At 39.5% G+C, this 13682-nt stretch overlaps 1 protein-coding gene across 7 annotated transcripts in view; it reads right to left on the reverse strand.

The window, feature by feature from the left end:
* The window catches only part of pard3aa (par-3 family cell polarity regulator alpha, a), a 516365-nt gene that overhangs the window by 196555 nt on the left and 306128 nt on the right, over positions 1 to 13682 (reverse strand). For all 7 annotated transcript variants that reach the window (XM_056237053.1, XM_056237055.1, XM_056237056.1 and 4 more), the window contains one exon: positions 7948 to 8086. In XM_056237053.1, the coding sequence (XP_056093028.1) occupies positions 7948 to 8086 (139 nt within the window). The remainder of the gene's footprint in view (positions 1 to 7947; positions 8087 to 13682) is intronic.

The following is a 13682-nucleotide window of genomic DNA, read 5'->3' on the forward strand; positions in this document are numbered from 1 at the left end:
AATATCAAGCCTTATTGCTAATTATAAAACGGTTAGTTCCAATCCTTGATTCTGATTGGTCAATAGCTGTGCTTTATTCACGATAAAACACGGCTATGACCGCTTCACCCAACGGTTCTATGTATCACTACACAACACCCCTAGCAACCACTCTTAGCAACTTAAACAGATGTTTCATCTCATTGATATTGTTCATTTAAAGCTAGAGCAGAGCATTGTGAGAGATCGAGTAAGCGAGTGTACCTGCATTTACAGTAGACGTAGCATTTTCCTTCAGGTCAGTCCTATATTCATAATAAAAAAATGCGTTTGAATGTCCGCTGCATATTTTGTCCTTTTAACAGTCATGGGGTTTTCCGTGCATAACGTTAGTCATCTGTCAGTTGCGTCTGTCTTCTCCGTGATCACAAGTTCGAGTCCTTTCAAAAGCCTTCTCTACAGACTCACTCACTCACTCACTCATAAAGACAGTCTTTGCCGCCATCTATTGGCGAAATAATATATGTAACTTCTGTTGCTGTTCACGTTCCGGGACTATTTTTTCCAGCGGAAGGCAGGCTTTTAGTGATTTTACTTCATGAAAGTTGCATAGATACATATTTTTCGGCTTTAATATTTTTATTGTGTGGCAACCGTTTTATAAAAGCAATAAGGTACTCGAGGCAAGTGCTGTATCGTGAATAAGTAACGGCTGAAGGGGTTGCAGGCACTCCGCTTCGCGTCGTGCCTAACAACGCCCTCCAGCCGTTACTTATTCACGATACAGCACAGCCTCTCGTACCTTATTGCTTACTCATTAACCAAATCACAAGCTAAAATTCTAGTCAAATCATAGCAACATCACAGCTTTATTGCTTAACTAAACAATAACCAATTTACAAGCTAACCAATTTGCTAAGTAAATCACAAGCTAAATTACTAGTCAAATTGTTATCTGAATCACAAGTCTTTTGAGCAAATCACAAGCTTAATCGCCAGCCAAATTGTTAGCCGAAGCACAAACAGATTTCACAGAAGAGTCGCTGAATGTCACAAATGATGACTTCAAAATTACCATCCTCACAATGTAACGTGGTAACAGCCTATATTATGTAGCCTAACTATTATTATATATATCATCATATACATGTGTTAATCCAACATGGCTTATTAACTTATCCTACAGGCAATATGACTTCTTTCTCTTTTTTTCTGCCTGTTCAAAGGTGCCGGAGATGATTTCCAGTACTCTGTCTAAAGGACTACACTCGGAAATGTTCTTCCACTGTGATTACCTGAAGTGCATTCGCAACTGTAATGACTGTCATTCAGAGGTAGATTCATTCAGAATATACTCAATATGTCTCTGTATGGGCAGAATATAGTGAGTCTCCAGGAGCAGCAGTCACAGAAACGCCGTTTTACACGCAGGACTATTAATGGACCCCGTTTTTTGGTACGAGCATTAGCCACAGTGCCTATTTCCGCTGTTTAATGGGGCTAACCTTTCCCGTCACACACTTAGAGGCATTACTCTCTCCAAATCAACACTTGTGAAGGGCAAATTCAAATTGGTACAGCGCATTCCCTTAAATGATTGAAAAAAGTCCCTCTGTGTGTCACTTTAACTGTGTTTAACTTGTTAAAGTAGCACTAAGTGCAACTCGAACATGAAAGACTACAAGAATCCAACATTACAGCACGGCTGCTCGACAGAAAAGGTGCAATTTCACACCTCACCTCTAGGAAGAAGGAATATGTTACATGTGACAAGAAAAGATGGAAAGAAGAGGCAAATTTAATTATTTGCAACCTGAACAGCAGAGAGTGACGTGAAATCATTCGTATTTGGGTTGAAAAACAAATCAAATCTGATTTTTCGGAAATGCATTACAGTTTCAAAGGTCAGATCCCATTTCAAATTGTTTTTTTTTGTTGTTTTTTTTCAGGACGTGATCTGTCTGAAATGTCAAACACATGCACTACAGTGGTGAATTACACTGAAACCAAATGTGACTTCAGACGAGTTCACACTAGACTTTACACATGCAACATTTCTCAGGACACTGCTTTTTTTACATTTATGTTTTTATTGGTTTTAATCATTATTATCATGTTCCTTGTCTTTATTTATGCCTGCCAGTATAGAGAGACAGATAGATAGATAGATAGATAGATAGATAGATAGATAGATAGATAGATAGATAGATAGATAGATAGATAGATAGATAGATAGATAGATAGATAGATAGATAGATAGATAGATAGATAGATAGATAGACAGACAGACAGACAGACAGACAGACAGACATACAGACAGACAGACAGACAGACAGCCAGACAGACAGACAGACAGACAGACAGACAGACAGATAGATAGATAGATAGATAGATAGATAGATAGATAGATAGATAGATAGATAGATAGATACTATAGATAGATAGATAGATAGATAGATAGATAGATAGATAGATAGATAGATAGATAGATAGATAGATAGATAGATAGATAGATAGATAGATAGATACTGTAGATAGATAGATACTGTAGAGAGATAGATACTGTAGATAGATGATAGATAGATAGATAGATAGATAGATAGATAGATAGATAGATAGATAGATAGATAGATAGATAGATAGATAGATAGATAGATAGATAGATAGATAGACAGACAGACAGACAGACAGACATACAGACAGACAGACAGACAGACAGACAGACAGATAGATAGATAGATAGATAGATAGACAGACAGACAGACAGACAGACAGACAGACAGACAGACAGACAGACAGACAGACAGACAGATAGATAGATAGATAGATAGATACTATAGATAGATAGATAGATAGATAGATAGATAGATAGATAGATAGATAGATAGATAGATAGATAGATAGATAGATAGATAGATACTGTAGATAGATAGATACTGTAGATAGATAGATACTGTAGATAGATACTGTAGATAGATAGATAGATAGATAGATAGATAGATAGATAGATAGATAGATAGATAGATAGATAGATAGATAGATAGATAGATAGATAGATAGATAGATAGATAGATACTGTAGATAGATAGATACTGTAGAGAGATAGATACTGTAGATAGATGATAGATAGATAGATAGATAGATAGATAGATAGATAGATAGATAGATAGATAGATAGATAGATAGATAGATAGATAGATAGATAGATAGATAGATAGATAGATAGATAGATAGATACATTTTGCAACATGTTGATTTTTTTTGTTTTTACGTACTTTAATTCAGATGAATTACACCGTTTATGTATTTATTTATGTGTTTGTTATTTAGTTGCAAGACTGTTTATAATGAAATAGTGACAGGTTTAAATAAAGACAAAAACAAGAAACTAACTAACCAAATGAACATGGAGACCAGTTACACAACCTAAGATTAACACTTTCCTTTATCCAGTCATATAAAAATTGTACCCTAAAATGTGTCAACTATCAATTTGTACTTTTGCACTTTATTCCTGTGAGTTTTTTCCCCCCATTTCAGTCTGTTTTCAAGCTTTAAAGTTTCATTCCTCATCCCGACCTGTCATAACAGCCACGCGAGACGACATTATCTCGCTAACCTTGTAGCTCAAACCCGCATGTCTGCTCCTTCCTGAGTGACAGCAAATATGTGTGTAAGGCGTTGTGGCTCCTGAAGACTATTTCCCTGACAGTGATGCAGCACGCGGCGTCGGGCAGGGCTTCACCCGGGGCCTTTAGAAGATGACCTCTGACAAACACATACATCAAGGTCCAACCTCTCGTCCTACAGCGCCCAAAGTTACGGCACAGACATTCTGTCATTCAGAGCGTCAGTAATGGGCCATTCAATGTGTCATCTGTTATTGTTGCATTTTTCATGTTTTCACAAACACAAATAACATGTCATGCAAGTGACTGACAAGTGGCGAAACAATTCTCAGGTGCATGTGGCGAGAAAACTAAAGTTTATGAGATATATGACAACGTGTCAGGCCTACAATAGCTGAAGGGTGCCATCATCCCCGAGGTAAACTTTCTCAAACTTTTCCTTTTTCCTTTCCACCGGAGAAGATGTAGAGCTAAACTCTCTGAAGTGCTTCTGTTTGAGAAGTTTTAGAGTTTCTCCGCACAGGAGATGGGGAACATTCACTCGCATGCTTTTAGAATAAAGTGGCAATGCATACATTTGTGCAAACCAACTAGGAAAGAATGAGAAGTGAAAAACAGAGAGACAAGGTGAAAGACAATACTGAGATCTGATTTTGTTTTTATAGTGCTGGGCAACGATTAATCGTGATTAATCGCATCCAAAATACAAATTTGTGTTTATATAATACATGTGTGTGTACTGTGTATAATTATTTTGTATATATAAATACACAAACATGCATGCATATATTTTAAAAATTTGTTATTTATATATTAAAGTATTTATATTTATATATAATATAAATTATGTATAAATATATATATATATATATACAGTATATATGCAAATATTTCTTAAATAAATATATACATGCGTATGTGTGTATTTATATATACAAAATAAATATACACAGTACATACACATAAATTATGTAAACACACATTTATTTTGGATGTGATTAATCGCAATTAATCGTTACCCTGCACTAATATATATATATATATATATATATATATATATATATATATATATATATATATATATATATACACTCACCTAAAGGAGTATTAGGAACACCATACTAATACTGTGTTTGACCCCTTTTCGCCTTCAGAACTGCCTTAATTCTACGTGGCATTGATTCAACGAGGTGCTGAAAGCATTCTTTAGAAATGTTGGCCCATATTGATAGGATAGCATCTTGCAGTTGATGGAGATTTGTGGGATGCACATCCAGGGCACGAAGCTCCCGTTCCACCACATCCCAAAGATGCTCTATTGGGTTGAGATCTGGTGACTGTGGGGGGCATTTTAGTACAGTGAACTCATTGTCATGTTCAAGAAACCAATTTGAAATGATTCGAGCTTTGTGACATGGTGGAAGTAGCCATCAGAGGATGGGTACATGGTGGCCATAAAGGGATGGACATGGTCAGAAACAATGCTCAGGTAGGCCGTGGCATTTAAACAATGCCCAATTGGCACTAAGGGGCCTAAAGTGTGCCAAGAAAACATCCCCCACACCATTACACCACCACCACCAGCCTGCACAGTGGTAACAAGGCATGATGGATCCGTGTTCTCATTCTGTTTACGCCAAATTCTGACTCTACCATCTGAATGTCTCAACAGAAATCGAGACTCAACAGACCAGGCAACATTTTTCCAGTCTTTAACTGTCCAATTTTGGTGAGCTCTTGCAAATTGTAGCCTCTTTTTCCTATTTGTAGTGGAGATGAGTGGTGCCCGGTGGGGTCTTCTGCTGTTGTAGCCCATCCGCCTCAAGGTTGTGCGTGTTGTGGCTTCACAAATGCTTTGCTGCATACCTCGGTTGTAACGAGTGGTTATTTCAGTCAAAGTTGCTCTTCTATCAGCTTGAATCAGTCGGCCCATTCTCCTCTGACCTCTAGCATCAACAAGGCATTTTCGCCCACAGGACTGCCGCATACTGGATGTTTTTCCCTTTTCACACCATTCTTTGTAAACCCTAGAAATGGTTGTGCGTGAAAATCCCAGTAACTGAGCAGATAGTGAAATACTCAGACCGGCCCGTCTGGCACCAACAACCATGCCACGCTCAAAATTGCTTAAATCACCTTTCTTTCCCATTCTGACATTCAGTTTGGAGTTCAGGAGATTGTCTTGACCAGGACCACACCCCTAAATGCATTGAAGCAACTGACATGTGATTGGTTGATTAGATAATTGCATTAATTTGAAATTGAACAGGTGTTCCTAATAATCCTTTAGGTGAGTGTATATATATAACATGATATATAGTATTATTGATAAAAATAAAATATATTATTATTCTATCGACCACTATACACCCCCCCCCCCCCCCCCCCCCGGCCATCAGCCGCTTTTGCCACTGTAACTCTGATGAGGAGAACAAACGTCATTGACTGACTCATAATCACACTGCAGTGAGAAACCCACGCAGAAGACAAGCTCAGAACAAGAAGATGAGAGAGAACAAGAAGTGGAAGAAGAGCAGAGGATGAAGAGGAGAAAGATCAGGGTTTGCGTCGGGTACTAAAGAGCTTATTGTTCAAGACTGAGTAGTCGATTGTGAAATGACAAGCATGACGGTGAAAGGATTGGTCTGTCGATTCCAATTGTCTGGCAGGACTAGAAATGGAGTGGAGTTTGAGAAAAATCAGGACTGACTTGAAAGAGTCATGCTGGATGAGACAGAGGCTTGAAAATGACATTAACCCCCATTTACGAAACCACAGGAGCATGCTGGGACTGGCTGGGCTGAGCCTGTGTGTGTCCAGGTGTTGATTCATCTGTGTATTTAAAGCGTACATGTCCGGTGGAAACAGGTGGGAATGGAAACAGAAGGTCAAGACCTATATAAACAGTATGTGTGTGTGTGAATACTATACATTTGTGTGTGAATACTGTACATCGCATCTTGCAGAGCAAAAATATGACTATCACCATAAAGACTGTCCCACATTCCAGCTATTTTGACCAAGAACCATCCACATAAGGGGCTTTCACACCAGAGGAACGCTTTCATAGTTCCTATATCTAAAGGCGGAAATACTCACTTTTGTGTGTGTTCGCACCAAATGAACCATGACCGATTTTAGCTATACGCCTAAATTAGACTTCATAGTAGTGTCTAACCATGGACTGTGTGAAAAAATATGGTTGTTGTGTCCGTGCCGTCACCCGTAGTGTTTCTGAAGAGCATTTTTGAAGCCCAAAGTGGGCGGAGCCGGCCGTCGCCATCTTGGCAGCGCATCACTCCCGGATAAACTCCCGCAGTGAGGCGGGATTAGCTGAGGTGACGTGACGCTAACACACAGCAGACAAACAGCTAGTAGTGACAGCAGCGCCAACCCACCTGTCACTCAAGTGGCCACGCCCTTAATTATGCACAACTTTAAGGCTTAATATAATTTAAACGGATGAGTTATAAATAAATCCACCTCTCTCACAGTTGTCATGAAGGGCAAAATTAGCTATATAGACCAAAACCACTTTATGTACCAGGCTGTGAACATAATTTTCTGCTGTAAAATTGGGTATATTAACATGGGGGTCTATGGGATTGACTCTCTTTTGCAGCCTGTCTCTAGAGGCCAGTCGATGAATTGCAGTTTAAGTCACTTCCGTGTTGGATTCACGAGAGAGATGGGAAGGTTGCTGCTTGTGTCTAACCCAGCACATTAGAAACTACCAATGACGTAAGTTTAAGTTGATTGTCTGAATGCATGCCATGCAAAACACTGGCACAGGCCATTTATAAAAAAGCAATGCAAACACACAGTTTACATGTACTTACTCCACGGACATGGAAAACAGTGATAGATGGACCGAAGTCCAGGCACTTCTCAACCAATCACGGTGCGCCTAAATGACGTCGCCTATGCTGGATCATGTCACTTCAGAGTTCCTACAGGTGGTGCAAATGCAACCAGGAAAATTACTCTAGGGGAAAATGAGTTCTTCGTGGCTAGTTCCTATAACTGAGTTCCTATAACTACACAGTGTGAAAGCCCCTTCAGACAGCAAAAGATCTTCGAATGACACGCAAATTGACCCATTTCCTTTTAATGACATTCCGGATATACTATATGTGGAAAGCAGAAATTACAGGTAAGCAAGGACATCTGGACTGATGAAAACAATTACGTCTTGAATCCAGAATCATTCCTAAAGTCAGCCGATCAGATCGGAGTTCTTCGGTTCGAGAAAGCTCTGGCCATTTTTGTATGTAATGATACACCAGACTTGAACCGTCTGTGGCTAAGACTAAAATGATGAGTGTTTTTATCAGCTTACCCATCAATCTCCCCATCATGGTGTGTCGTGGGGTGTGCTGGTCTCCCAGGCTCTCTCCGGGATACAGCGACTGGGAGATCCGCCGCTCATGTTCATCTCGTGGAGAGTTCAGAGACACAGTCGGGCTACTCGGAGACTCCTGGAGAGAAAGAGGGGAAGACATATATATATAAAAAATATACTGGCTTTTTAATCTTTCAGATGCTTTATTTGTCTTGTCCCTTTAGCAAATAGTTGTTCTTGCTTTAGGCACAATTGTCAGAAAATCTAGTCAGATGCAAGCCTAAAATATAAACAAAACGTAAAATTAAATTGGATAAAACCCTTTTTCTTGCTTTATGCGCAATTGTCACAAAATTGTCAAATGCAAACCTAGAATCTAAACAAAAAAAAAGTGTAATATAAAACAGTTTTTCTTGCTTTGAGCACAATTGTCACAAAATAGTCAAATTCATGCCTTAAGCCTCAGAGACCTGAGGGTATTTTTACAATAAATTTTCCGTCTGGTGTTATTCACTAAAAAAGCTTGTAAAACATCAACCCTTTTGTGCACAGACAATTGACACACCTCTTTTTTTCCAGGGCAAATTGAACTTTCAGCATATTTGTGTTGCATTGATGTCACCTGAATGTGAATCTGAATGTGAATCTCTCGCGCGTGTACGTCACTCATTGTTTACACAGAACAGAGATTGTAGGTAAGACGGCTAATTAAAATGGTACTAATTTGCGCTTATCCGGGATGTTTAAACCGTCGTAAAAGATTTTTTTTTTTTTTTTTATAATAAATAAAACAATTGTATGAGTGACGTACACGCGCGAGAGATCACTTCCGGCACTTTCCGGCGCTTGCCGGAAAAGTCCGAAGCGCCAGCGCCCTCAGATCACTTGGACGTGGCTGTGTTTACAAGAGGTAAAAACGATATAAATACTGTTAGTTTTCTCACACAAACCGCTCGTTTCGTGTCTTAGGCCATCAATGTGTACTTACATTTACGAGTCATTAAATCATGTTTAATCTGGACTTCTCTGTGCATGCTCTTTGAGGTGGTGACCATAGACCTGCATTATATGACTGACAGACAAGAACGGTTTGACCTAAAAATATCAAAATTGAAACTACTGCGGAAACAAAGACACCTACATCTTGGATGCCCTTGAGGTAAGCTAAAACATACCAACAATTAATTTCAAAATGAACTATCCCTTTAAATGTAAAGAAAACAAAACAAAATTCAAAACAAAACAAAAAAAAAGTAAAATAAAAGTTGATAAAATATTTTTTTTCTTGATTTAAGTGCAATTCCAAAATTTTGTCAGATGCTCATCTAAAACAATGCAAACAAACTAAACAAATCTCAAAACAAAACAAAACTTAAACCAATAAAAAATGTCCTTGTCTAAAACAAGGCAAAGAAACAAAACCCAAAAAACAAATCTCAAAACAAAACGCGAAACATTAAAACAAAACGGAAAACAAGTCAAATGCATGATGCAAATGCAAATGCATGGCTTTTGTGAGCAAAGCAAAACTCAAAAAGCCAAATAAAGTTATTATCTGAAGCGTGGCATCTGTGGTCCAGCACATCTCAGGTTCTCCTCCGCCATCTCTCGCACTAATAGAGCTGTTCCTGCGCTCCTTTGATTAGGCCGTCGTGACTGAGGTCTGATCTCTGGTCCTTTGTGAGCTATCATGTTCTTTTAGTGTTATACACTTTCCCCATGGGCCCGCATTGATCGTGAGAAGGTTGCACTTCCTCCCATAGGAACTTCTCCTGAACGAGGCTGTGTTGTTGAGAATGAGGGTCGGCAGGAGCTTCTTACCCATAATGCTCGCCACCTGCGCTCCAGTCTACTAGGAAGACCCAGATCCACATGTCAGTGCTTTTAGACACAGCTCTCTGGATCTGGAGACAAACCTCAGGGGAACTATGGGGAGGCTTTTTATGAATGCATCATTGCAAATGCATTCCCTGCGTCCTGCATCTCTTTCTGTGGGCCCGTACTTATTTATTTATTTCTAAATGCAAAGGGATCTGACAGTCGTTAGCACTATGACAGCAGTGGATTTCCACTCGCAATCCACCAAGATAAATAGTGTTTTGCATTGGTGATCCTTGATCCGTAAACAAAACAAAACAGAAAGTTAACATTTTTACAAATTCTGAAGAAACTATATGCGTTGCTTAACTTGGGAAAATGTTATGCTAGTTAGCTATGCTATGCTAATGTCATTACAACAGGGATCCAGGGATGACGCTGGAAATGAGTTTGCATTTCAGCACTTCAAGTTCCATCGTCCTGATGTCGATGGGTTTCTTGAATAGGGTTTTGGATTAATGACTGAAATAAGGTCTATGGTGAACACAAGCTCAAGATATTTTCAACATAAAATACATCAATAATACCCCATTATGCTTTTTTCCCCCAAAGCTTTTACTTGTCTTGAAGGCAGTTGTTAAATGAGACTACAGAGGTTGTTTGAGACATCATTACACTGAACAGGTAAACTAATACTCACAGCCTCATCGTGTTCTTCATCAAGCTCCTAAAACTATTCAAACAACATTTCAGGAGCAAGTTTTTATATAATGACACTCAAGTCATGTGACCGTGGTGTAGTTGGTATATAGCCCACGTTTGGCATTTTACTTCTGGTCAATGTATTTAGACTTCAAAATGAAAAAATTAAAAGTTATGTTCATTTAGAAAGACTAATCAAGGGGATGGAAAGGCGTAGCGTCAAACATTAGTCCCAAACTGACGAGTGATAACTTCTTGATCCAAAAGGAACTCAAAATCGGAAAAAAAGATCCGCACACGAATATAAGTCAAAAAGCTCACAGGATTTTATTGTCCAGAAGCCACAGATAAAGTGTAAAGTGTAAAGTGGTTTTCGGGTTCAACCCTTCATCAGTGCCATGTGTTACCAAGCATACACCTGCGGTAATTTACACACTTATTACCGTAATCCATGTAACATACCGGAATCTGATTTTATCCCATATACAAATATATACATCAGTAGTCTACATAATTATACATACATATCACAACAATCCTCTATTCAAAACTTTGAAAACATTTTTTTAAATTTACAAAAACTACCATGATGAACAAAACATGTAAGAATCAGAAACTGTTGTTGGTCACAGAGCTTATTTTCTGCAATGATCCAAAAACCATTGTTGATGCTAACTTCCAGGTCGGCCTGCGGACACACATCATCACTGCAGCGCTGGATGCTTTAGTGTGTGGCGAGGCGGATTTTGTGGGAAGGGGTTTTTTTTGTCCACGTCAAAAGAGCCACACAAAGTCCCCTATGATACTCTGGATTCTAGTTAGCATCATGTCCCTCTTTCACTGTAGCCTGGTAATACCAGACTGGAATGGCATAATAGAGAAGTGTTTTCTGTCTCGCTAGGGGGCGCTTGTCTGAAGTTTAAAATCATTGGTTACCCGTAAGCCAATCAGATAAGTTTATATATGACGTATGTTATGTGCCAACACAGCCGCATCGAACCACAGACATCATGCATCGAACTCAAATCTATGATCGAACTTCCACTGTAAACCTGCTGTAAACACTTGATGATGCGAGCGAAATACCGGAGTGAACATGGCTGTAAACCACTTTAGCAGATTATGCGAAGTTAATCTACGCATCCACGGTACAATCAGGGCCTCTAAACTGATATTTGACAGTAGAGAGAAACAAAAAAAATTTGCAGCCAACTGTCAAAGTTAGGATTAGTTCTGTTAAACACAGCTCTTTGTTCTGTCGGAAATGCTGCAACTTAATTGCAAGATTACAGCATGTCATGGCAATATTTAAGACCCGGAAAAGAAAGAAGACACTGACCTGTCAAAAGGCTCCCCAGTTTCTCGCTGACGATCGGTAATGGTTGATAAATTAAACTTTTCCCAAAGGGAGTAGGGCCACAACATCAACTCCATTCAAAATGTTTAATACACACTCTTCTTGTTCGGGCTTCAGTTTGCTAATGCCGGGAATATTCTCCACAACAGAGCGAATTGCATCCGCGTCTCCATATCCGCAGTCGTTTTCGATTTCCCTGACCTAATCTTAAACTCGGCGCTTAGCGACTACGTCACGGCTCTCAGCCCGCCCTCTGTTCGTTGATTGGCCGGCTGTTTTCAGGCCGGAGGAAAACGGATAGATAGGCCGCTGTCTCAGACTGAGTACAGAAGCGAAATGAAATTGAGCGGAAGTACGAAGTCTGACGTAGTCAGGCTACTTTCACTGCAGGTCTATTAGATTTTTCACTTGGTTTATAGTCCACCAGGTAAACATTTAAAACCTGAGTGCTTAGTATGCCTGGGAAGACCTCGATTAGCTGGTTCAGGTGTGTTTACTTGGGGGGTTGCTGGTAAACCAAGGCCTTGGAGTCAGAGGAATGCCATGCTCTGATTGGCTGAAGCTGGGGAAGGAGAGATTGGTAAGCGGTGTTTACTGAGATGTGTCTATGTGAGTTCACTGTTCACGGTGGAGAGCTTTGGGGGAACGAGACTGATGTCTTCTGGTCAATAGCAACCAAAACAGTTTTGAGCATCTAGATACATCAAAGACAAGCAAGACTGGACTGCAGGATGACCATCACATACAAGTTTAATATAGATGAGACGTTTAATGAAGTCTGAAGCTGCTGACGTGATGAATTAGCACGTTTACTGACGCAGAGAAGAGGTCAACACCATTACAACTTCATCTGACGCAAGTGCCACAATCAACCGCTCAGCCGGAGCTTTTCTTCACAAAACCAGGATTTTTTTTATGAACCTTTGTTGAAATCCGACGGTTTTGACAGAATGAGAAGGGAGATAAAAACAGAAAGGGTTTTTATAAAGGAACGTGTTTCTTAAAGTCCTGGATGAACTGACGGGCTTGTGGGAGACACAGATCTTCTGCGGCCCGGAGTTTGGGAGAGGAGTTATTATGAACCCGTTTATCTACTCGTAATCTCCCCTAATCTAGTGCTTCTCTAACAGGATTAGCCATGTGGATTAAAACACTCCCTTTACAGTCTGTCTTCCTCAGAGGCTGCCATTGCCTGTCCATCCATCCACCCATCCATCCATCCATTTAAGCCATCCATCCAATTATCTATCTATCTATCTATCTATCTATCTATCTATCTATCTATCTATCTATCTATCTATCTATCTATCTATCTATCCATTTTACCCATCTATCCATCCATCTATCAATCTATCCATCCATCCATCCATCTATCTATCTATCCATTTTACCCATCTATCTATCCATCCATCCATCCATCCATCTATCTATCTATCTATCTATCCATTTTACCCATCTATCTATCCATCCATCCATCCATCCATCCATCTATCTATCTATCCATTTTACCCATCTATCCATCCATCCATCCATCCATCCATCCATCCATCTATCTATCTATCCATTTTACCCATCTATCTATCTATCCATCCATCCATCCATCCATCCATCCATCCATCCATCCATCCATCCATTCATCCATCCATCCATCCATCCATCCATCCATCCATCCATCCATCTATCTATCTATCCATTTTACCCATCTATCTATCCATCCATCCATCCATCCATCCATCCATCCATTCATCCATCCATCCATCCATCCATCCATCCATCCATCCATCCATCCATCCATCCATCTATCTATCTATCCATTATACCCATCTATCTATCCATCCATCCATCCATCCATCCA

The sequence above is a fragment of the Rhinichthys klamathensis genome, unplaced genomic scaffold, assembly GCF_029890125.1.
Source record: "Rhinichthys klamathensis goyatoka isolate OS25496 unplaced genomic scaffold, OSU_Roscu_1.1 h1tg000476l_1, whole genome shotgun sequence".
NCBI classification, from domain to species: domain Eukaryota; kingdom Metazoa; phylum Chordata; class Actinopteri; order Cypriniformes; family Leuciscidae; genus Rhinichthys; species Rhinichthys klamathensis.